Source organism: Drosophila sechellia, chromosome 3R (assembly GCF_004382195.2).
Source record: "Drosophila sechellia strain sech25 chromosome 3R, ASM438219v1, whole genome shotgun sequence".
Taxonomy (NCBI): domain Eukaryota; kingdom Metazoa; phylum Arthropoda; class Insecta; order Diptera; family Drosophilidae; genus Drosophila; species Drosophila sechellia.
Genome location: NC_045952.1, coordinates 13,961,309 through 13,983,502, shown reverse-complemented (window position 1 = coordinate 13,983,502; position 22,194 = coordinate 13,961,309). Strand labels below are relative to the sequence as shown.

General features: G+C 45.7%; 4 protein-coding genes across 5 annotated transcripts; 2 read left to right on the top strand and 2 right to left on the bottom strand.

Moving 5' to 3' along the window:
* Nucleotides 1-320: 320 nt before the first annotated feature.
* Nucleotides 321-5,682, bottom strand: LOC6606376 (activin receptor type-2B). The gene is made up of 6 exons (XM_002031145.2): nucleotides 5,218-5,682; nucleotides 3,486-3,671; nucleotides 3,242-3,418; nucleotides 2,160-2,305; nucleotides 1,277-2,092; nucleotides 321-1,216 (listed from the first exon to the last, which is right to left on the bottom strand). The coding sequence occupies exons 1-6, from the start codon at nucleotides 5,261-5,263 to the stop codon at nucleotides 1,037-1,039; spliced, it is 1,551 nt and encodes a 516-aa protein (XP_002031181.1). The 5' UTR covers nucleotides 5,264-5,682; the 3' UTR covers nucleotides 321-1,036.
* Nucleotides 5,683-5,731: 49 nt separating this feature from the next.
* On the top strand, nucleotides 5,732-6,641 carry LOC6606375 (histone H4). Of its 2 annotated transcripts, none has more exons than XM_002031144.2 (3): nucleotides 5,732-5,833; nucleotides 6,050-6,253; nucleotides 6,318-6,641. In XM_002031144.2, exons 2-3 carry the CDS (start codon nucleotides 6,074-6,076, stop codon nucleotides 6,447-6,449), a joined length of 312 nt encoding a protein of 103 aa, XP_002031180.1. In that variant the 5' UTR covers nucleotides 5,732-5,833; nucleotides 6,050-6,073; the 3' UTR covers nucleotides 6,450-6,641. The 2 variants fall into 2 exon arrangements, with proteins under 2 accessions (XP_002031180.1, XP_032579311.1); XM_032723420.1 differs by lacking the exon at nucleotides 5,732-5,833 and adding an exon at nucleotides 5,850-5,887.
* A 59-nt stretch (nucleotides 6,642-6,700) lies between these two features.
* On the bottom strand, nucleotides 6,701-14,964 carry LOC6606374 (protein Cep78 homolog). Its single transcript, XM_002031143.2, has 8 exons — nucleotides 14,883-14,964; nucleotides 9,626-9,959; nucleotides 9,359-9,549; nucleotides 9,121-9,297; nucleotides 8,742-8,916; nucleotides 8,230-8,692; nucleotides 7,744-8,176; nucleotides 6,701-7,687 (listed from the first exon to the last, which is right to left on the bottom strand). Exons 2-8 carry the CDS (start codon nucleotides 9,951-9,953, stop codon nucleotides 7,016-7,018), a joined length of 2,439 nt encoding a protein of 812 aa, XP_002031179.1. The 5' UTR covers nucleotides 9,954-9,959; nucleotides 14,883-14,964; the 3' UTR covers nucleotides 6,701-7,015.
* LOC6606373 (cadherin-23) lies at nucleotides 10,365-21,788 on the top strand. The gene is made up of 12 exons (XM_032723411.1): nucleotides 10,365-11,032; nucleotides 14,650-14,986; nucleotides 15,359-16,589; nucleotides 16,650-16,850; nucleotides 16,906-17,710; nucleotides 17,774-18,837; nucleotides 18,892-19,073; nucleotides 19,130-19,542; nucleotides 19,625-20,691; nucleotides 20,750-21,144; nucleotides 21,203-21,347; nucleotides 21,414-21,788. The coding sequence occupies exons 2-12, from the start codon at nucleotides 14,743-14,745 to the stop codon at nucleotides 21,610-21,612; spliced, it is 5,946 nt and encodes a 1,981-aa protein (XP_032579302.1). The 5' UTR covers nucleotides 10,365-11,032; nucleotides 14,650-14,742; the 3' UTR covers nucleotides 21,613-21,788.
* Nucleotides 21,789-22,194: the final 406 nt, after the last annotated feature.

The window sequence follows — 22,194 nt, the reverse complement described above, 5'->3', positions numbered from 1 at the left end:
TCGCAGCGTGTGCTTCATATAAACCTGCTAGACTGCGTGTGTTCCGTATGCCTATGCGTGTATGTGTTGTGTGTATATATAAAGAGTATAGTTCATATTTTATAATGTATGTATATGCGCTTAAGTTAGATTCTTGTTAAAAAGAAACTTTCCTTTGAAAACTTCAGGTGTTGCTTGTACTGTCCAGTAGAATTAGAATACAATTACATAATTACACACTTATTATGCTTACGCGATTTCTGAGGGTCATTGGCACTATGTTTGAAAATCAAAATCAAAAGCAGAAGTATAAAAAAGACAAAATAATAAAATATCAGATGGTTAGGATGGAGTTTAAAGTATTTTTATTTAAAATACAACATTAAAACGCATGCACGTTTGAGCGCGAAATAAAAACGTTACAACTAAAAGGTAAATTAAAATTGTTAAATCTATTTCGAAAATAACTTTAAATATAAAACTACTACTATATGAAGGCATTCGATAACGTACAAATAAAATTATACTTTAAAAGGCTTGACGATAATTTTCAACAGTTTACATATGCACACAGACTACTGCCAGAGGGCAAAACAAATTGTACGTTATATGCATGATTTATATAGAACTATGTATGGTTATCAGTCAATGAAGTCAATGTCGGATGAGCAACTACCACGTCTATGCACATATCGCCACTTCTAATGCTCTTTGTTCAAAGTTGCTTAGTGTATGTTTCCACTCATTTCCAACAGATTTAAGATCTCGTGTTAACATCGAATGGGTCGATTTATAATTTAAAGAAAATAATAACAAAGAATCGTTGGCATGTTAAGCTTTTAACTTTTCCCTTAGGAAAAGTTATGCCTTACACGACTTCTTTCGTATAAATCAACCCATTCCATAGCTGCTTATGACGATACTACAACTACTATTAAACTAAAAACGAAACGTCTTACGACCTCGACGATCAACTATCCACTACGAAGCTAAAAGCTTCAACTGATTTGTTGCAGAGCCACAGATCCGCTGGCTGGTCTGTGGCTTAGTACCGCTTCTATAAGCAATTCGTAGATTCCTTGGCATCGTCAATGTTGGTGTGGTTCTTGATCAGCAACTGGGTTGAGGGATACTTGTTCAGCTGCGAAAAGCGTTCCATCACACAGGAAGAGCTAAGACGGGCCTCAGCGTCGTGATCCCAGCACTCCTCCATTGTGTCGCAGAATACATTAAGTCCCTGCAAGGAAGTTACAAGTTATTTTCATTGACTAAAAGCATTATCTGAAGTCACACTCACCGGATGAGCGCGCCAGGAGTTGAGCAAGCGAGGGCGCAGCTTCTTCATTACCACACTCTCCTGAACTTCGTCCAGCGACGGCCTCTGACCCAGCTCGGCCTCAAAAGGCAGCAGGAACTCACCGACAGGTCCGGCAAAGTCACACCGTGACACCATTTCCCAGAGGACTAGACCGCATGCGTAGACGTCTATGCGTAAGAAAGCGTCTCTATTGAAATTGATGGCACCCTCAAGCACCTCTGGGGCCATGTAACGTCGAGTTCCTACTTGACCGTGTGTATCGCCGCAGGGCTTGCCTGGCTGGAATATCATGGCCAAACCAAAGTCAGCAATACAGGCCGTCAGATCGCTCTTAAGCAGTACGTTCTTAGACTTGAAGTCTCGGTGAGCTATCGAAGGTTTTAGCCCATCGGTCTTTGAGGCCGGAATCTCCTCGTGCAGATGTGCCAGGCCATTGGCCATGGACTCGGCGATGCGGCACAGCTCTGGCCATGATATCGTGTGCGATTTGAGGTAGTCGCACAGTGATCCGTTATGCTGGTACGTGGATATCAGCCAATACTCCGGCTTGTCCATGTGCTTCTCAACGCCCAGGAATTCGAGGATGTTCGGGTGGCGCATGCGCGGCAGCTTGTAGATATCGTGCTCCGTGGTCCACGATTCTTTTTCCTGCATGCGAAAGATCTTGACGGCCACATCCTGATTGTTGAGCTTGGCTTGCCACACATCACCGAATCTACCACTGGCCTTCTGTTCCAGCAGCTGAATGGGACGATTGCTGAGCAATGGCGAGGAGTTTGTGATCTCAGCCTCGTGCTAAAGGGTTTAATTTTGCATAATTAAAATTTATATTCGCGGCAACATCACAAAGACATCTACGTACCGTGGGTATCTCGTTAAAGTGCGCCTGCTTGCGGCGTCGGTAGAGAAGAAGGCCCATGCCAACGATGACCATGAGCACGCTGAAGACGGAGGTGCCAATGTAGATGTATATCAAATTGCTGCCGTCCTGCGTCTTTTCCTTGGGCACTGCAACGATACAAGGACACACACGGGAACGAACATTAAAGAGGGCTTTAAACGCTGCCTTGCCACAGGTGAACAACATCTCGAGTGGCGGCATGCACCACCTGCAGCTGCTGGGGTTGCTATGAAAGGCAAAACGAAAACCAAAAAACGAAAGTTCGCCCCCAATTTCGCATCTCTTTTTCCCCTCATTTTGTTTCGAGATAAAAGCGAGCTAGGCCCAAGAACAAAACAACAAAGAGCAGGGCACAAAAGACGCCCTGGCAGCACAGGGCTTCGAAGTCAAAGGCAGCAGCAACACCCCAAAAGAAAAAACAAAAAAGGATGCTAGAATGAAGTCACTCGACTCTGGAATACCTGGTATTAGATAACAGATACTCTATCCCCTCGTTGTGGGTTAAGGCTGCAAGCCAATTAAGTTTCATTAAAAAACAGTAGTCTAATCCTAGAAAGCCTTCATAATCGAAGTGAAATAAATTGGATTTCTACCAAATAACTACCTTTTAAGTTGCATCCTTCAAAGCGAACGCATTATACCCGATCGCTTAAGAAGTACCTTAATATAAAAATAAAAACGAACCAGCGAACGTGCACAGGAGTGCAGAAATTGCAACACATGCGGCTCCAAAAGGGGGTTGCTGGAGGCTGGGGATGGAGAAAATGATGGGGGAGCGGGCGCCACTTCGCGTCAAGAGTTCGTTAACACGAAAAACGCTGCCTCGGATGCGAGGAGTGGTATTTTGTAGGCGAAGCCTACGCCCTCTTTTTGGAACTTGAAGATGTAATAAAAATACAAAAAACAAAGCGAAATAACAAAAACAAACAAAAAATATATGCAAACGGAAAAATAACAAAATTGGGGTAAACACTCCAAAGACAAATCCCCAGCAGAAGCAAACGTTAAACCGAATCTGAATCCGAATCCGGATCCGAACCCACCTTGTGTGGTTGCCTCCGTGGTGCTTTTAATATATTTCTGGTTGGAATTGCACCGCGATCCCTTGCAGCAGCAGAAGTGGATGTTTCCCTGCCGTGGCTCCGCACTGGTCACGCACTCCGTCTGATTGCACTCGTGCATGTCCGTGAAGCAGCCCTTCATCTTTATGCGCAGGATGCCTATGGGTACGGAAAAATTAAAATTAATCAGTATGCTTGAAACAACCTCATCTTCTGCACGGCTCACCCGTTGTCTCGTTGACCGACCAAAGGACATAGCAGCTGGGAAACTTATCCGCCTCCATCTTACAGTGCTCTATCCGTGTTTCACATTGCTGCGTTGTGTTGCACATCTTCTCGTCGAAGTGCTCGCATTCTATGATCCCGTGACTTCCGGGCAGAATGGATCCATGGATTCCAATTAGGCAGCAGACTAAATGAAGAAAATGGGAAAATAGATTAATAATTATTCGAGTTTATATCACTGATCTATATTTAAAGTATATATTTGAGCAGTCCTAAGACATGAGTACAGACTTTCAAAAAGTTTATCACAATATTTCCCTATGCATAAACGTAGTAAAAGATCAAAGTTAATGGAATTATCGGTTGGAAGTGCTCAAAGGGTGGGCAAATAAAGTCGAGCCTATTTGGGGAATAAGACTGAAAGGGAGGGCGCTCAGCGAGCTCTTTGTGGGCGCCATCCTTTGTACACATATCGCATGCCCAGGAGTAGCAGGAGTAGCGTCCTAAGCTGGGGTCTCTGCCATTGAAAGCCACCCCATTTGGGCACGGAATTAGCCCCACTGGCCACACACCAGCCTTTGAGTGGGCATGGCCCCAATGCACGGATATGCAGTGCACAGTGGGCCTGATGTAAGGTTTCTAGAAAATCAGAGTTCATCTGTTTTCATTCTTTAATGCGAATTAATCTGTGATTCTCATTCAAAAACCCAAATTAATCTTGATAAGAATTAAACTGATAATTAACTTTTTAGTTGTATAAATAAAAATAATTTTATTTTGAAAACGTTTATTGTAACGATATATTGATTGATATTCCTTGACCACTGGCTAAGCAAACTGTTTTTGATCCTTTGCCACACTTTTCGTCCCACTGTCCTTTAGGTAATCGGATCGCTGACTATGTGTGTGTGTTCGTAAGCGTGCATGCTTTATAGTAAAGTAGATACATAAGCAGGCACATTATGCACACAGAAAGGGATGGGTTTAAAGTGGCGCTTGTGCGGAAAAAGGAAACAGCAGCAGCAGAAACAACAACAACAACAACAACAGCAGCAGCAACAGGGGAAGAGAGCGCACTGCGCCACAGAAAGAGAGAGGGCTATGGCGAGCGAAAGAGAGGGAGGCCGGTGGAGCAAAAGGGTGGGAGAAACCAGAACCTGCCATACAACAAGTTCCTAATGCAGCAAAATCCATTCAAAGAAATGCTCAGCGCACACACACATGGATCAAGATTGGGAATTAGGTATCCGATCGATTTATACCGAGTATGCGTTTGGGGCTCAACATATGAATTCGTAGTACCCACTGTCAACAATTCTTACGATATTTTACTACACTTTTATAGAATATTGTTGGTGCTTTAATTGAGCATCTAGTTGATACATATTTAATTCACAAATAGATTCGATACCCAGCGTTTACATTCGTTATATCTAATTTCTGAAAATTTGAGATGTTCTGTTGTGTTGTGTTATTTAATAGCAAAGCTATCACAAAACCTATACATCCTATATATTTTTCAAGCGCCATGTGATATTAATAAAGTAATAGCATTACGCATTGCGTATCATCGAAAATCACGCACGAATGGTTATAAATCGAAGTCGGCTTGCATTACAGCGGAAAATCGGAAGGCAGAGACAAAATATAGTATTATATATGTACACAGTATAGCGACTGGGAATTAAGGCGCCAATAAGTATGCACCCACACACTCGCAGTGCAATACATACCCAGCGTTAGCTGCGCCGTTAGATAAAGCAGATCGTATTTGGACATTGTTATCGCCTGGGCCAACTTGTTTACAGCACTCGTTGCGTATACGTAACGCGAATATTTCGATGTTTCGGGGGCAGGTGCAGTCGAGTGGAGTACTGAGTACTGGTATTATTATTTTGGCACAGAGTTCCTGTTGTCTTCGCACTTTTCGAGTACAGCACTAAGTGTGTATGTGTGGGTCGACGAGTGTGTGTGTGGTGCCTTGGCAGCGATTTTGCTGGCCACACGCCGTTTGCATGCGCATTTCCGCGGTTTTTCTTTGACCTTTCACCGCGACTCAATCTTAAGCTGGAGCGGCACAGTTGAAAAAGTCTTTGCACGCTGCACTTTTCTGTTTTTCACAGGTCTGCGGGCCTGTTTTCAAGCGATTTTTATGCGAGCACGTCTTTCGGTTCGATTAAATCTTTTTTTGTCGCAACGGGGCGGCGATAGCGATGGTCGATAGGCGATAACTGACCAGGGCTGGTTGTAAGACAGACAAAATACTAGATACGAGCATATAGCGACAGGTATTTTAAGGTGTGCGCAGTCTGGTCACGCTCACAAACAATTTTCTGGAGTTTTCTTGATGTGAGTTTTGTTGCTGAGAAAATTAAGTAAATAATAGGAAAATCGGACAACAAAGTTTGTTTTTGCAAAAACGTTTAGAAAATAAGTAGTAACCATTCTTTTGTATAAAAACACACTTATTAACAACAGTTTTCACCTGTCAAATGACCTGTTACCTTTCACCCCCACCAAACATGGCGTCGCTTTACAGTTTATTGCGTCTTTTCTTCTTTCCAGCCAACTTTACGAAGCAACTGAGAAATGACTGGTCGTGGAAAGGGAGGCAAAGGATTGGGAAAGGGGGGCGCCAAGCGTCATCGTAAGGTGCTTCGTGATAACATCCAGGGTATCACCAAGCCTGCTATTCGCCGCTTGGCTCGTCGCGGCGGTGTAAAGCGTATCTCTGGCTTGATTTACGAGGAAACTCGCGGTGTGCTGAAGGTAAGTTTTGGCAAAACGAAGAGAAAGTGGTGAAAAACTGGTTAATTGCTGGGAAAATTCACAGGTATTCCTTGAGAACGTTATCCGTGACGCTGTCACCTACACCGAGCACGCCAAGCGCAAGACCGTGACCGCCATGGACGTGGTCTATGCTCTCAAGCGCCAGGGACGCACCCTCTACGGATTTGGCGGTTAAGCACGCCCTTTAACCTCCACTTGATAAATAACCAGAGGTTAACTTAACTACATTCAAATTACTTGATCCAATTGAATTTTATCTTAATCAGTAGTATTCAACGCAAACTTAACCGAACGCAAATATTTTATAATTCCACAATATACGGACTAAATAAATCAAAAGATATCACCTAGAGAGCTCAATATCATACATATGTGCATCTTGACTTGGGCGGTTAATCATCCAAAAATAAGGTCCAACAAACTCGCTTAGGGAGCACACAAATAATAAATCTTTAATGGAAATTAGTAAGACCAAAGTATATTTTTGTACATTTTGGGTGCAGCTTGAATTCGCAGAGGGCAGGACGTGCAAAAAGGAGCAGGTTCCCTTTTCTACTGCTACTGCCCGGGAGTATGACTGCAAATTTAGCTCTCCCAGTGGGGATCCTATCGTATCGAGTTGGCTGCTTTGTTGTGGGTATGGTGTTGTTACTGTTCGGCGGCTCAGCCAGCTGAGGTGTCGCTGCTCCGGCTGCGAATGGCTGCGGGGATTTTGAATGGAGGAACCTAAAATCGCGGCCCCTAGGCGCTCTGCTCCCGCTGCTTCTGGAGCTGCAGGGACATGTAGACATTGCCCGGGGATAGGACATTTTGGTCGCCGAAATCGCCAGATCCTCCACCACCGCCGGCATCTCCGCCGCCGGCCTCTTCTGTGAGTGACATGGGCTCCGATTGCTTGCGCCGCACAAAGACATGCATGGAGGAGTATTTCGAGCTACTAAGTAACGTGGATTCCGTCGCCTCCGTCTCGTAGTCTGAGTTCTCCAGCGTAACGTCCGTTGTGGAGAGATCTTCGGAGCGGGACATATACGACTCCATGTGCATGTCGCCGACGGGTACCTGAAGATCGTCCTCAGGCCGAGGTTTAAGGCGCTTTTTCCCCGTTTTACCAGCATTCGCTTGTCGTTCCAGATTGCTAACGAACTGTGCCACATGTCCATCACTGGCGCCTGGGACACGTTTTTGCACCAAAGCCTCGACCAATTGAGATTGCCTCTGCCTCCTATGGGATCCGTCACCCACACCCACCACATAGCCGTGCTCGTAGCCCCGCTTGACTGGCTGCTGCTGTTCAAGCTCGTAGTTGTAGACATAGCCCGTATCACCCCCGCCGCCCTCGTATCGCTGGCCTGGATTGACCATCACATTGTCGCCAATGTCCGTCTCGAATTGCACAGAGGGATTCAGCTTGAACTGGGGATAGATGGGTTAGAATCAATTCCGAGTAAATTTATATCGTGGATACTCACATCTCTCTCGTTGGCAAACTCATGGTCCGACTTGGACTCGCGATTCTTTTTGGCTGCCTCCTTGGGATTGTTTTCCACATACTTAATCTCACTGCGAACCTTGCGCACCTGGAGCTGTTTGCGTTGGATCTGCATTTGCTGTTCGTAATGCCGTTGCTCCTCAATCTGCGGCTCCGACTCGGATTGGCTTTCCTCCGGCTGCTGTTCCTCCCCCTCCTCTTCCTCCACGTCCAAGACCACCTCCTCCTGCACCTCGTGCAGATTTCTGAGCTGCTGCTTCAAGGCAAGATGGTTGACCTCCATTGGAGACGGTTGCCGTTGCAGCTGCTGCTCCTTGCGCAATGTGACAATCTCGCTGCGGGGTGTGACTTCTGGACTGGTGGCCGCACTGTTGACCAGTCGGTTGAAGTGCGACTGGCGGTAGCTCTGGGTACTGTGAAGAAATACTATCAGATAGGCTTTGATTTGAGAATTGAGCTAACACACTTTTTGATGACTTCCGGCATAACATCATTCCGCGCCACATATTCCCTCGACGTGTTCGCTTGTGATCCTCCCTCCATGACTTTCTCTTGAACCATGTGATTGGAGTCGGGTCTCATGAGCTGGTGGCTAAGCTTCTCATTCAGCTTCTCGGCCTTCTTGCGCAACGTTCGCTCGAAGGAGAGCTGCTCCTCCAATGCTTTGGTATGGGACAGCAGTTGGGAGACGGTGACCTTCTTGTTCTTGGGCAGGCTCTGCAGCCCGTTGACGCAACTGAGGTCATACTCTGGCTCCTGTTTCTCCTCTGGTAAGCAGCCCAGACGATCATGAATACTCCGTTGTAGGAACTTACTGATTCCTTCGTTGTTTCGCACACTGAACTCCGTAATGGCCGTGTTTAGCTCCAGGCAATCGAGAATTAGATTTGCCCCGATGTCCGTCAGGCCGCAGCCCTCCATGTCGATTTCTGTGGGGTATTTGAACTGTATGGATCGCACTACTCGGACTGTACGTACTTTTTATCCAAGCATCCTCCTTCAACACCTCGGTGATCCACCGGATGCCCATGTCGCCAATCTCCGGGTTGTCAGCCAACAAAACCGTGCGCAGTCCGCCAATTGTGTTCACATCCACGCTGCGGTAACGGAGGGACTTCTCCCATCCCTCCGTGAATCGGGTGATCTTTTGCATCTGAGTTACAAGAAAACTTTATGGTTAACTAGGGGAGGTAACAACGCAGCAACTGAAGATACATGTAATATGGGCTGAGCTAACCATTAATGAGGGTAACAAAAATATGCATTATATACATCGCAATGGAATTTCATATACTACTGAAATCGCTAGGTTATATTTCTAGAAAGAAAGAAAGATTTGAAGGGATTAAGGGATTACCTTGAGCATGTCGGCCACGTGCTCGGCTCCCTTGGAAGTAAGTCCGCATTCAGAGAGGTCGAACACTTCGATGCGATTCAGGTATTTGGCGGTGTTGCACACCACCTCGCAGCCCTTATCGCCAATGTTGGATTTACGAAAACTCACTGTTTCGAGGCATTCGTTGTCCGCCAGTGCCTGTGAATGGATATATGTGTACTTGGAAACGTGATCCCGCCCGCAAAACTTATCAACGCACCTTGGCAATGGTCTCGATATAGCCATCCTGCAACGGCAATCCCTCCAGCTTCAACACACTTAGATTTTTGTTGCTCGAAACACAGTTGGCAATCGCCTGGACCAAACTGTTGAATATAAAGCGAGTATATATCACTGGCCGCTGGCGAAAAAGACGTGCCCGTTTCTCTGTGTCAATGGGATCAATGTTGGCTGTCGAAAAAATGAATAAACGAAATGGTATAATTCACTTTCCATACAGAGTAGCAGACTACGAATGATCACCTACTTTGTGGATATGTGCGTCGCAGGCGCACCACCAGCTGCTGGAGCACGAGGTCATAGTGGAGCGCCTCGGTTAGGAGCTGCCAATCGCTGACCGCCAGCTTATCGCCGCACAGCTCCAGAAAGGTGGTGGTCGCATTCGTCTTGCTGCGGATTTCCGGCACCGGCGTCAGGTTCTTGGCCCGGCACAGCTCCAGATAGCGGAAGTGGAACGAGCGGCTCTTGCTGGACTTCTTCACCAGCGGTGGAACCGACACCACCACAGTGTTGGGCTTGCGTGCTACCTCCCCGGAGTGGCCCTTTCGCATCATAGTCACTCGACTCACGGACATATTATTCTAGGAAAAAAAGTTACGTTACGTATCTGTCAATATGAAAACTAAAAATTAATGACAAATTAGAGTGACAGTACTGAAACTATTAGGTTAATAGAAAACCGATTCAAAAAAGAGGTTATTAACTGAATTGGTTTGCAAACTAAAATTGGTTTGTGCGTTGGAAAGCTCAGTTGTTTGAACCCCTCGTAACCTTCAAAATTGCTTAAGCGCACGCACTTCCGGTTTCCGCTGACCATCATTCCGAAGCCATTCCAGTCTTCCAGTGAGCACCCACTTGCGATCCAGTAACGAGCTCGTAAATTGTAAACAAACAGAGCTCACCCGCCGCCCACTTGCCGGTGGAATTTACGGTTGGCTAATTACTCGCGTGCCTCTGGTGCGTTACTCTCTCTTTAGTTGCGACCCGGCTATATCAGTCTCTCCCGCAACAGGGTTGCCATGCCATTCCGGCGATAACCCGATTCCAGTTGAGCTGCAAAGTCTCGTTAGCTTGTTTTCCAAACTCAACGTCAGTCGTCGAGCGGCTTTTGCGGTAAACACTTCGTTCAAAATTGGGTTTCCGCGAAATAAACACTCAACGGTTTTCGGTTTTCGGGTTTCGAAAGTGCAAAATAGCCTCCGTCGTAATTTATTCGCTTGGCCAAGAACTCGAAACTCTGTGTGTTCTACGGCACGTTCCGTTGTCGCGTTGTCGGCTTAAAGTGTCATCGAGTGATCTGACCACCATCCAGGTTTCGAGGCCCCTTACCACTAACACCACTCTTTAAAGTCGAGTTCCGGTTCGTGCATTGCCCAATTTCGAAGCGTGCGACACGTTTATTTTATGCGGTTTCATCGTGTACTCCATATGTGTGTTCTGCGGGGTTCTTTGACTTATGCCTAATTACCAGTGACGTCGAAGCCTTTTCGAAAATGTGTCAGCCACGAAATTTGTCAGTTCTCTGGTAGTTGCTGAAAGACACTCGAGTGTGACACTGTTGGTTGGCTTCAGATAATTATAGGGAAAGGACCCCCACCCACCAGAAGACCGCCAAAGGATACTCGTACTATAGGAATATCTATTTTATACGGGGGTAAGTAAGCGAAACCGGTCTGCATTCCTGTCCTGGCATGCGACTATCCTTCGTTGAAGGGGGAAAGTTAGGAGGTTTCCTTGCAAGCAGTTGTTGGGGGTGAACAAACAAAACACTTCACTGAAAGAAAAGCTCAAAGATGGTACCAGAGTTTATATACCCTTTTATGCAAAAACTATGCGAAAATAATTGTACTAAGATATAAGACCTTTTTGAAGATCTGCTCCTTTAGTTATGTTAAAGAAGGGAATCCTCAACTATGTATAACATTAAATGGAATTAAATAATTATGAATTTAGAAATATTAATGAGCTAATATTACAATATTGTTAAATGTTTGCCATTTATTTATTCGCACTTCCCAAGCTCCTCGAGTGCATGGAAGCCTGAAGTTCAACCTCGAAGGGTTGGTCGACTTCTGCTCTTCTTGTAATGCTGCCAGTAAGGCCATAGCTCGTGTCAAGGACTTGGCTGCTCTTCCAAGACCAGCCAGTCCAATAAATTGTATAATTACCCCGAAATGTAGAAATACTTGCAAAGCAGATGCAAATAGAAAAGTGCAAAAACTTAAGCCAGAAAAGGAGCCGGAGTGTAACGGACAAATTGCTCACTACACCAGCTATGAATGCATAGTACAATAGTATAACATCTAAGCCAAGTCTCGGAGCTTGGCTCGAATAGTGAGACGGATGCGGGCGTCGCTTGAACCCGGGCTATGAGTCAAAAACCATACCACCGCAACGGAGTCAGCTCCCCAGCTCCCCTACTCTCCTGCCCCCACGCAACCCAGCTCGAGCTCCTTTTGTTTGCCAGCCCGCCACCAGCAAACAATCGTTGGCTGCTGGCGTTGAACTTGAATGTCGGAGTGCCGCACATATCGGAATCGATGGGCATGACAAAAGGGCCCTAATACGGGGGAGGAAGTGTTCAAATTGGAGTACTCGGAAGGCCTGAACGCCAGGGGACCGATTGTTTGTTCGCGGGCCGGAAACTGAAGGCAACATTGGTCACAACACGATTCCCGCCAATCTCGATCTCCATGGCTGCACTCGGAAAAAATATTGATGTTTTAGAAGGGTTGTATGATATCCAACGGCATCTCATTAATCAAATCATACGCATTTCAGTTTTTGTCTTGCATTTCTTGGATTTTTGGATAGTTCACTAATCTATAAGTCTACATTCGCTGAGATTAGTTTTGGTATTAGCTGAACTTATGTTATATTGACCCCAAACATTTTTTCATAGCATAGCACATATTTTTTCGAGTGTACATATGTGACTGTTGCTCTCAGGCGGGCTTAACATATTTAATATAATTAAGTAAGCCCCTGGCTGGCTTGGAAAGTCATGAACCGGCGATTACCGGGGCTGGAAAAAGGGGGCCGAGAAAGAGATCGGGGAACTCGTCGCTGTGGCAGACAAATCAAAATTGTTTATTGGGATTTCCATTTCGGTGGCGATTACCTTGGAGCTGCCACCAGGTTTGTTTGCGGTTAGCCCAAAAGCCGCAAGATTGGCGACGCCAACCGACGTTGGATACCGCGCGTTGGACATATTTTCGCGAAGGATTTCACTTTTTGGCCCACTCGGATGGGGTCAGAACTTGTCCAAGCGTGAACCCTGATGCCACCACTCGGCTTCGGATTGAGATACATCACATGTGTATCTGTCAGGTCGCAGAGCTACATATCTGAACTGCGGAAAGGCGCCGTCGTCATGGTGGCTGGGCCAAGTGTTTTGCTTGACTTTCGGCGACTCCTCAGCCACTTTCCACTTACGTAAATCCGGCGGGGAAATGGCAGAGCAGAGCCCTGACTGATTTTGCCGATCTTGCCGAGGCGGCGTAACTTATTAATTTGCCTTAATTCAGTGGGAGTGTGTCTGCCACTAATGGAGTTAATTAAACTAAATGCGATTTTGAATGGGCTATTTGAAGGGAAGTGATAGCTCAGATATTAGGCTAATGAAAAGTGTGGCGGAACTTCCTCCCCCCGCATTTCCTGTATTTCTTAACCATATTTTGATTTGATTTGATTTATATAAATTCAACTAATTAGAAAATGCATATGGGTCTACAGGGCGTATGGGTGTTACTTAATGCGTTTCAAAAACTGTTGTAAATCAAACATAACCAATATATGTACATAAATTTTTATGTACCAAGCGTAGTGTTCTCTTCATTGCGATGGGTAAATAATCGACAGCTATGATAACCCCGATTCGACTGAGGCAGTGCAGCATGAAATTGCCTGGGCAGCAGAGCATCCAAAATCCCTGCATCGTCCAACTGACCAAACAACCCAATTGCCGACGTTACACAAACATGCTGGCCACGGATGCATGGATAATTATCCGCGGACGGCGATGTAGAGAATCAGCCGCCCAAAAGCAGAAGATGCGGCAGATACAGATACAAGCTGTGGTAGTGGCAGTCGCACCATTGAAAATGTTGCATGCGGCGCGTGTTGAAAGCGAAATCAGGCGCAGATTGTGTTTACTTTTGAATCACTTAACCGTGATCAGTTAAGGAGGCGACTCTCTAACGACCTTGCTGCTTGCCGTGATTTTTCCCGGCGATAAAGAGGTTGATGCAACCTGCAGTGGCTGCCTGACTAGTAAATAATTAACCATCCCAGTTAATCACATAAATCAATTACCGTCCACGGAGGCATTTACGATGGCAGCCCATTAAGAAATTGCCGTGCGGCAATTGCGAAATCAATGAACCACAGTTGGCAAATCTTGCGGATCCGCAGCTCCGATTGCAAATGAGCCTAACCGAGTTGAACCCGCGAACAATGGCATTAATAATGCATATATGCATCTGCATTTGACAGATGCAGTCATCGCTCTACAAATGCATTTTTCACACGCACCCCCCGCTGTGAAAAGATAAGCCAAATGGGGGAGGGGGGGAGGTTTTTCCAAAAGTGTAGCAACATCATTAAAAATATTCGCAAATGCGGTTTTCATTAAGCTCGTGATAGCTTCATCTTGCAAAGACAACTCTCAATTTTCACTCCACTTGAGCGAGAACTTATGCGCAATTTGTTTGAAATTTGCAATGAGACAAATCTGGCACATGAATAAGCCAAAGTAGTAATAATTGCCGGGCAGTTTAGAAAACGTTCCGGTCGTTAAACCACGTACAAAATAACAATCAAAACCCAAAGGCAGCCATAAAATTTCTTTAGCGGAATTCCAGGCTGGCGCTGAGCCAGCATTTAAGTAAACTCAACTGAAGTATAAAGCCAATAAAGAGCTGACGCTTAATTAATTTGAGCATAAAACTTTCGCAAAGATTTGCTGGCCAATTCTCACGCAGAACAGACGGACAACATATAGAACACCTGTAGACACGCAGACTGCGAGTCCAGTTCCATTCCGATTTCTTAATGCACGACCCAATTTACTTCTTGTTTCTATTTTTTTGGGCAAAGAACTTCTCTAGTGGATTCTTCCACTGGATTCCCCCCACTTTAAGTTAGCTTCTCGAGCGAAACTGCCGGCGGCGGCGGGTCATAGATCACGGCCCATAAAACGTGCGACATGTGGGGAAAATGGGTTAGCACTCCACACTCGGCTTCTGTCGTAACACTCCGTCTACTTTCTAGGTATCGCCGCCGCTCGATTCTACCTGTCATGTGGTAGTGACTATCATTATAACCAGTAACCCCAAAGGTGTCGTCCCCAAAACGCCACACACAATGCACAACGAATCACAGCTGCCGTCGAATGGTAATGGCATCGACAGCATGGACTACAAGAAGGTGCGCTTAAAAGGACGAAGGCGGCGAAGTTTCTCTAGATATATAAGCTCCATACCCATCCAAGTCATAATACTCACCACACTAATCAGCTTGGTTGCCTCAAATCGACCGCCGCGTTTCGCTATCGACGGCCAGTCGGAGATTGTACTGCGTCTGAAGGAGAGTCCTGAAACGAAAGTGGGTAAGTCAAGGTCTAGTTAATATATTTAAAAAATTCAATTACACTGCTTTTAAGCCCACAATTGAAATCATCTTACCATATAATTGCGAAATAACAGATATTACACTTTTTAACTAAAAGAATGGCAGTGTGTCATGTCTCAAAAATTTTAAGCTAAAGATACTTTAGATAGTAATCTTGAAGTTGTGCAAAATAAAATCGGAATATAAATTCGACCAGATATCAAACATGGCAATGTGTCGTGTTTAAAAATGGTTTGCTTATCCATTTCTGTGATGTACAATCATCTTTTGCCGAATGGCTTTACATTTATTTCCTATAAATAATGAGCAAAAGCCACTTTAGATAGTAAATAGATTTTTTCCTCTTTAGGAACCCTGATATACACGCTAAAGGGTTACGATCCGGACAACGATCCGCTGACCTTTGGCAAGCGCAACTCGCATGATAGCGAGATCATTCGGATTGAGAACACGGGTGGCAACGAGGCCAAGGTCTTTTTGGCCAAGGAACTGGATCGGGAGCTGCAGGACGAGTATGCCATAGTGCTAACGCTGACTGACAGTCACTACAGCGATCACAACTATGTGACCCAGAGTTTTTTGCTCCTGGTGGAGGACATAAACGATAATGTTCCCACATTTCTGCCCTACCAAAATGCCATTGAAATACCGGAGGGCAGTGCACCGGGAGTGGTCACCACTCTGGAGGCCACGGATGCGGATGAAGGTGCCTACGGCCAGGTGGTTTACTATCTGCAGGAACTGGATGGCGACAATGATGTGTTCTCCATAGCTACGCACCAAGGCAAGGGCATATTGAGGTTGCAAAAGGAGCTGGACTATGAGAGAAAGAGTCTGTATCAGCTGAGAGTCCTGGCCATTGATCGTGCCAATCAGGGACCCATCAATACGGGAACTGCTGCCATTCTGGTGAAGGTAAAGGATCTGGAGGATCAGCCGCCTGAGTTCGTAGAAGTACAGGCGGTGGCCCGAATTGCCGAGGATGCTCCAGTGGGCACAAAAGTTTTGCGAGTTCGAGCAATAGATGGAGATCGTGGGATCAATAATCCCATAGCCTATTCCCTGGAGGCAAACGATCTGTTCGACATTAATCCGCATACAGGCATAGTTCACACGCTAACCAAACTGGATCGCGAGGAGCAGAGTGATCAGGTGAATGGAGCCCATATCCTGCGTATTTCGGCCACCGAGCTATCCAAGTCTAATACCCAAATGGCACCCACAACCGTACGCACCGAAGTTACGGTCATTGTGAGCGATGTAAATGACGAAATACCCACATTTGGTGAAACAGTTTATCATTGTGAGGTCAACGAGAATGCCCAAACCAACACCCCGCTTAATTTCATCGACGAGGAGGTGCAAAACGTGGTCTTCGACCACGATGAGGGCAACAATGGCACCTTCCGCTTGTTTCTGGATCCGCCCAACGATCTGTTCGAGATCGTGCCCGAGTTGGCTGTTAATGAGGCCAACTTTATGCTGCGGGTGAAGAACTCAAAGTCCCTCGATTTCGAACAATTCACCGAGGTCAATTTTACGATATTCGCCAGGGAGGTCGACGAGCCCAGTCGATGGAGGTAAGCTTATAGTGTGGAAAATGCATATAGCGTCTAAAATATATATATCTTCTCTTATAGTTCCGCCCATGTTCAGATTTTTATACGAGACCAAAACGATAACTTCCCAGAGTTTAGTCAAACCATCTATAATGCGAGCGTTTTGGAAAACAGCGAGCAGGATACAATCATCACCCACGTCCAGGCGGTGGATGTGGATTCTGGGGATTATGGAACTATGGGTATTCGCTACATCAACCTCAGAGGAGGAATAGCTCATTTGTAAGTTGTAAAAAATAAATAAAAAGATAGGTCTAATATTCTCTTCCTTTTAAAGACTCAATCTCAACCCCATTACGGGAGTGATAACCATCAAACAGGCAGGTGGAACTGCCTTCGATCGTGAAATCATTTCACGGCACTATCTGACCGTGGAAGCCATTGACAACGCTGGCCAGGGCAACAGGAATACGGCACAGATAATCGTGGACATCCTGGATGTGAACGACAACGCACCCACATTTCCCCAGCGGCAATACGAGACCAAGTTGCTGGAGAACCAGGCCGAGTTCGAAACCCCTCTACAATTAGAGGCCAGAGATGCGGATCTCAATGGCACGGAGAACAGCCAGGTGACCTACGAGATTGTCGAGGGCCTGTACCGCTCCAACTTCACTATAGATCCCCAGAGTGGCCTTCTGCGTCCGGTGCACAGTTTTGATTTCGAGGAACTGGTGGATCGCAGCAGCCGCAGAAGTGATCCTCAGACGGGTGGATCCTTTAGCATTCGAGAGATCGATCTGCTGGTGCGAGCTCGAGACTCGGGCATTCCAATGCTCTCCACTGTGGTTCCTGTTCTAATTTACGTGCAGGATGTAAACGACAATGCGCCGATATTTCAGCGAAGCTTCTATGCAAAGACGGTTCCCGAGGATCTGCCAGGTGGGAGCTCGGTGCTGCAGGTAACGGCCATAGATCGAGATGGATCAGCACCCAACAATGTGGTGGTGTATCGCATACAGACGGGTGCCAGCGATAAGTTTATCATCAACTCGGAAACGGGAGTTATTTCGGTGGCACAGGGAGCCAATCTAGATCCGGATCTCACAGACAGCAAGAGATCGCTCTATACTCTGTCAGTGGTAAGTTTAAAAAAATTTTCTTTTTGTATAATTTTGAAATCCATTCATAATTGTTTTCCACAGATTGCTTTGGATGGTGGATTGGGCAATTCCCAGTTGATGACAACATGTACAGTGAACATTAGTATTCAGGATGTGAATAATAAACCGCCTGTGCTTAAGGAAATGCCAGCATTGCAGATCTTAGAGAACACGCCTGTGGGCACGTTGGTGTATCGCATCCAAGCAACTGACCTGGACCAAAAGGCCATCCTGCGCTACAAGCTGAACCCAGAACACTGCGAAGGTCGAACTGAAGAGGGAGCGCTGGTGAAGAGTAGCGAATACGACTTCTTGGGCGCCTTCGAGGTGGACTCCATCGAGGGAACCCTCAAGGTAGTTAAGCTGCTGGATCGCGAAAGGGTCGAGCATATTAAGCTGGCCATCACTGTGGAGGATCTAGCTGCTGCCAAGGGCAGGCAAATCGCGGAGGGTTTCTTGAGCATTCAAGTGATGGATGAAAATGATAATAACCCAAAGTTCCGACTTCCCTTCTACCGCCAATCAATCACGGAGAACAGCATCAACGGGGCCATGATTGTGAATGTGCTGGCCTCAGATGTGGACAAGAATCGCACCATAACCTATGCCCTGGAGGGAAATCCCACGTACCGATCACTAATGCATCTGGATCCGCAAACAGGGGAGATTGTGGTGGCCAGCAAGATTGACCATGAGCAGCATCAGTGGCTTAATTTCAGTGTGAGGGCCACGGACTCCGGAATTCCAGCCAGATCTTCACTGGTGGATGTGTATATAACAGTGCTGGATGAGAACGATAACAATCCCTACTTTGTGGGTGGCAGCAAGAACTATACCATAATTGAAAATGCAGCTCCAGGCACCAGAGTAGCCACTCTACAAGCTGGAGATGCGGATTCGGGCGACTTTGGCAAGATCACCTTCCTGATGGATCGCATCAGTTCGCATGGAAAGTTCACCATAGATGCAGACACTGGGGTGCTAACGGTGGCCGATCGTTTGGACAGGGAGTCTAAGGATTCCTATAACCTGGTTATCGAGGCCTGGGATAACTATCAATTCGGATTCCTGGCCGGAGAAAGTCGGAATGCCTTTAAGCAGGTTTTGTAAGTTATAAAAACTTTAACATTTGAAAAATGTATTTCATCTAACTCTTTTAGCATTTCCATACTCGATGAGAACGATAATCCTCCAGAGGTTGACTTGCCCATGAGTTGTGTTTTAATCACTGAGTATCACGAGTTGCATGAACGAGTGGCAAGCATAGTGGGCAAGGATGCAGATGACCCATCTACGCCAAATGGTAGACTCGATTTTGCCATCACTCGGGGCAACAAAGATGGTAAGGATATAAAGGAGAATAAGTATTTCAATCACTAAATGTATCTGTACTTAAAGGTATGTTTGAGCTGCGCCAGATAGACGCTTGGAATGCCCAAATCTTTGCCAGCACGAGTTTGCGCAATAGGTATGGGAACTATAGCCTTACTATAACTACGCGAGATATGGGCCTTCCAGCCAATATTGTGCACAACACCTTGGATATTTGCGTATCGGATTTTAATGATCACGCTCCGGTTTTTGTGAGACCATTTCATAACACCACAGTTCGCATTCCGGAGAATGCGACGGTTGGAACGCTGATACTACAGGCTTATGCCAGTGATGGGGATATGGGGCAGAACGCTTTGGTGAGATACAGACTCAAACCCGATCCATTGGGCAGCTACAAGATGTTTGAAGTAGACGGCAGCACAGGGGAGCTATTTTTGAAGGAACAACTTAACCGCGAAAAGCAGAAGATTCACGAGGTAAAGACCAAATCTTATAAATCCAAATTATAAAGTATAACCACAAAAAAGAATATACTATATGATATAATTTCCATTACAGATACGTATAGAAGCCTATGATCAGGGATTGCCGACCTCGTTAAGTTCAGACTTGGATCTAACGATTTATGTTCGGAATGTTAATGATTATGAGCCTGAGTTTATGGTTAACGAAATATCCGTAAACTTTACGGAGCACTCGGATCCGGGGTCCGAAAGAATAAAGCTACCGGACACCATAGACAAGGATCAATTGGAACTGGACGATCCAAATGATACGCCTAGCCAGGTGTGCTACTTTATAGTGAATGGAAACGAAGCGGGATACTTTCGCCTCGATCCCGAAACCCATATATTGACTCTTGACCGCGAACTGGATCGTGAGGTGGTTGCCAACTTTACGCTCTATGTTCGTGCCACTGAGAGCTGTAGAAATGATTCTATATCTGGTGGCGAAAAACGTCGTCGTATGGGAATCGAGATTAACAACAGATTGGGGGGTATTGTGCATAACCAACAGTTGGGATACGATCGCTTCAAACACTATCGACAATTGAGATCGACAGAGAGTAATGAATACGGACCAGAAGATGCCGAGATGTCATCGTATGAGACCTATGACAGTAGTCAGGAGGATCCAACTGGAGGATTGGCAACAGCCCATCCAGAACTGGATAGCACTGTAATAAAAGTGAAGGTGCGAGTGCTGGATATCAACGATAATCCACCGCGATTCCGTTCCAAAATCTTTACTGGTGGTATAACGACCAATGCTGATTTCGGTTTAAAATTCATGCGAGTGGAGGCTACGGATGCAGATGAAGGAGAAAATGGCAGGATTGGATACTACCAAGTGGGTGAAATTCGTCAGACTCTTTCCGAGGGATTGGAGAACGTACGCAAAGCTCCCTTCCTTCTCGATCAGGAAACCGGAGAAGTGCAGCTGAACTTTGACCCACAAAAAGGAATGAAGGGCTATTTCGATTTCGTCGTTTTGGCCAACGACACCTCAGGAATGAAGGATGTGGCCCATGTGTTTATCTACCTGTTAAGAGAGGACCAAAAGGTGCGATTCGTGTTTAGACTTCAGCCGGACGAACTGCGATCTCGAGTGGACTCCTTTAGAGAGTAAGTATTGAGTTGATTTTAAAATATATGATCTCCTAATGTAATTTCCATACTTTAGCACCCTGAGCAACATAACAGAATCGATTGTAAACATTGATGAGATTAAGGTTCATGAGAACAAGGATGGTTCGGTGGACAAGACAAAGACGGATCTGTACATGCATCTAGTCGAGCGTGAGGATAACTCTATTTACGAGGTATCCGAGGTGCTCAAACTGATTGATTCGCACATCGAAAGCCTGAATGGGCTATTCAAGGAGCTCAACGTGCTGGACACGCAGGCGGCAGAGGCTCAGCTCCTGACCGCGGGACCCAGCCGAGGTCCTTTATTCGTGTGGCTGGTTTTCACCAACCTCTTTCTGGCCACTCTACTGGTAGTCACTATAGCTCTATGCGCCTCCCAACGGAATGGATACCGCAGGCAGCTAAGAGCCGCTAAAGTCAATATATTCCGTAATTAACGATTAGAATACAAGATGATACAAGATGATTTAATACGAATCCCATTTAGGTGGTCACTCCTCGATGTCCCTGCAAAACGCTCAGGAGCCGGCCACTCGAGTGCCAAATACCAACAAGCACAGTGTCCAAGGATCAAATCCTATTTGGCTGAAGGGTTACGACAACGAGTGGTTCAAATCAGAAGAAAGTGGCAGGTGCGATAGATCACTAAATCACTAAATCTTCCTTTACTTAAATATAAAACACGTATTTCTCCATAGTATTGGTGGCCATGACTCTTTGGATGACAACTTTCTGGCAGTGGCCACACAGGATATGCACGAAACCCTCAAGGGAACCGCCAAACTATTCAACAACAGCAATGATCTTAACCGGCACTTTAATCTATACAACCAAATCGACAAAATGACCAATAATGCTCAGATCCTGGCCCGAAAACTGGAGACCACGGAGTTATAGCACCAAACAGTCCCCCCTTATTTATTGCACTAAGATTAAGGATAGCTTAAGTTCAGCTTGTAGGAACCATGTAAATATATCGAAGCTTAAAACACAGTTTTAGTCCTGCTATGTCCTACGACAAACGCATTCGTACAAATTAAGGAAATTATATTAGCTAATAAAGTAATAATTGTCGGTGATAACTATTTATAATTTAAATCAATTTAGATGGGTAATAGGCAGAACTCCATTTTTTATAGCGCAAATATACAGAACTCACCTTTGATTCAGTTCCTCAGTTAGAAAGTAGTCGAGAGCTTTGTGGTTCAGCAATGATGATATAAAAATATACGTAGATCACAACTGGAGGTGAGGAGCAGGCGATTAGTGGCGGATGGTGGAGCATGTGCCGCCCACTTACCACGCTTCGGTATCCCCGTGGCGCCACTCTGAAAACTGGCGGCAGCTTACAAACGTACAAAAAAAAGTGACTAATCGGGGAGACGGCAGCTCAGATAGGCATTTGTATGCATTACAACCGACAGCAAACGACACGCCTGCTAGGATATGATGTAATAATCGCTGCATATGGACATCCAA

Bases quoted from the DNA above. Each gene is read 5' to 3' on its own strand.
- LOC6606376 (XM_002031145.2), bottom strand. From the start codon at position 5,263: ATGTCCAAATACGATCTGCTTTATCTAACGGCGCAGCTAACGCTGG. The intron at 3,672-5,217 runs GTATGTATTGCA...TTCTTCATTTAG, and splicing joins AACGGCGCAGCTAACGCTGG to TCTGCTGCCTAATTGGAATC. The intron at 2,093-2,159 runs GTACGTAGATGT...TAAACCCTTTAG, and splicing joins ACTTTAACGAGATACCCACG to CACGAGGCTGAGATCACAAA.
- LOC6606375 (XM_002031144.2), top strand. From the start codon at position 6,074: ATGACTGGTCGTGGAAAGGGAGGCAAAGGATTGGGAAAGGGGGGCGCC. The intron at 6,254-6,317 runs GTAAGTTTTGGC...GAAAATTCACAG, and splicing joins AAACTCGCGGTGTGCTGAAG to GTATTCCTTGAGAACGTTAT.
- LOC6606374 (XM_002031143.2), bottom strand. From the start codon at position 9,953: ATGTCCGTGAGTCGAGTGACTATGATGCGAAAGGGCCACTCCGGGGAG. The intron at 9,298-9,358 runs GTGCGTTGATAA...ATCCATTCACAG, and splicing joins ATATCGAGACCATTGCCAAG to GCACTGGCGGACAACGAATG. The intron at 8,177-8,229 runs GTGTGTTAGCTC...ATTTCTTCACAG, and splicing joins ATGCCGGAAGTCATCAAAAA to TACCCAGAGCTACCGCCAGT.
- LOC6606373 (XM_032723411.1), top strand. From the start codon at position 14,743: ATGCACAACGAATCACAGCTGCCGTCGAATGGTAATGGCATCGACAGC. The intron at 14,987-15,358 runs GTAAGTCAAGGT...TTTCCTCTTTAG, and splicing joins GAGTCCTGAAACGAAAGTGG to GAACCCTGATATACACGCTA. The intron at 16,851-16,905 runs GTAAGTTGTAAA...TTCCTTTTAAAG, and splicing joins AGAGGAGGAATAGCTCATTT to ACTCAATCTCAACCCCATTA.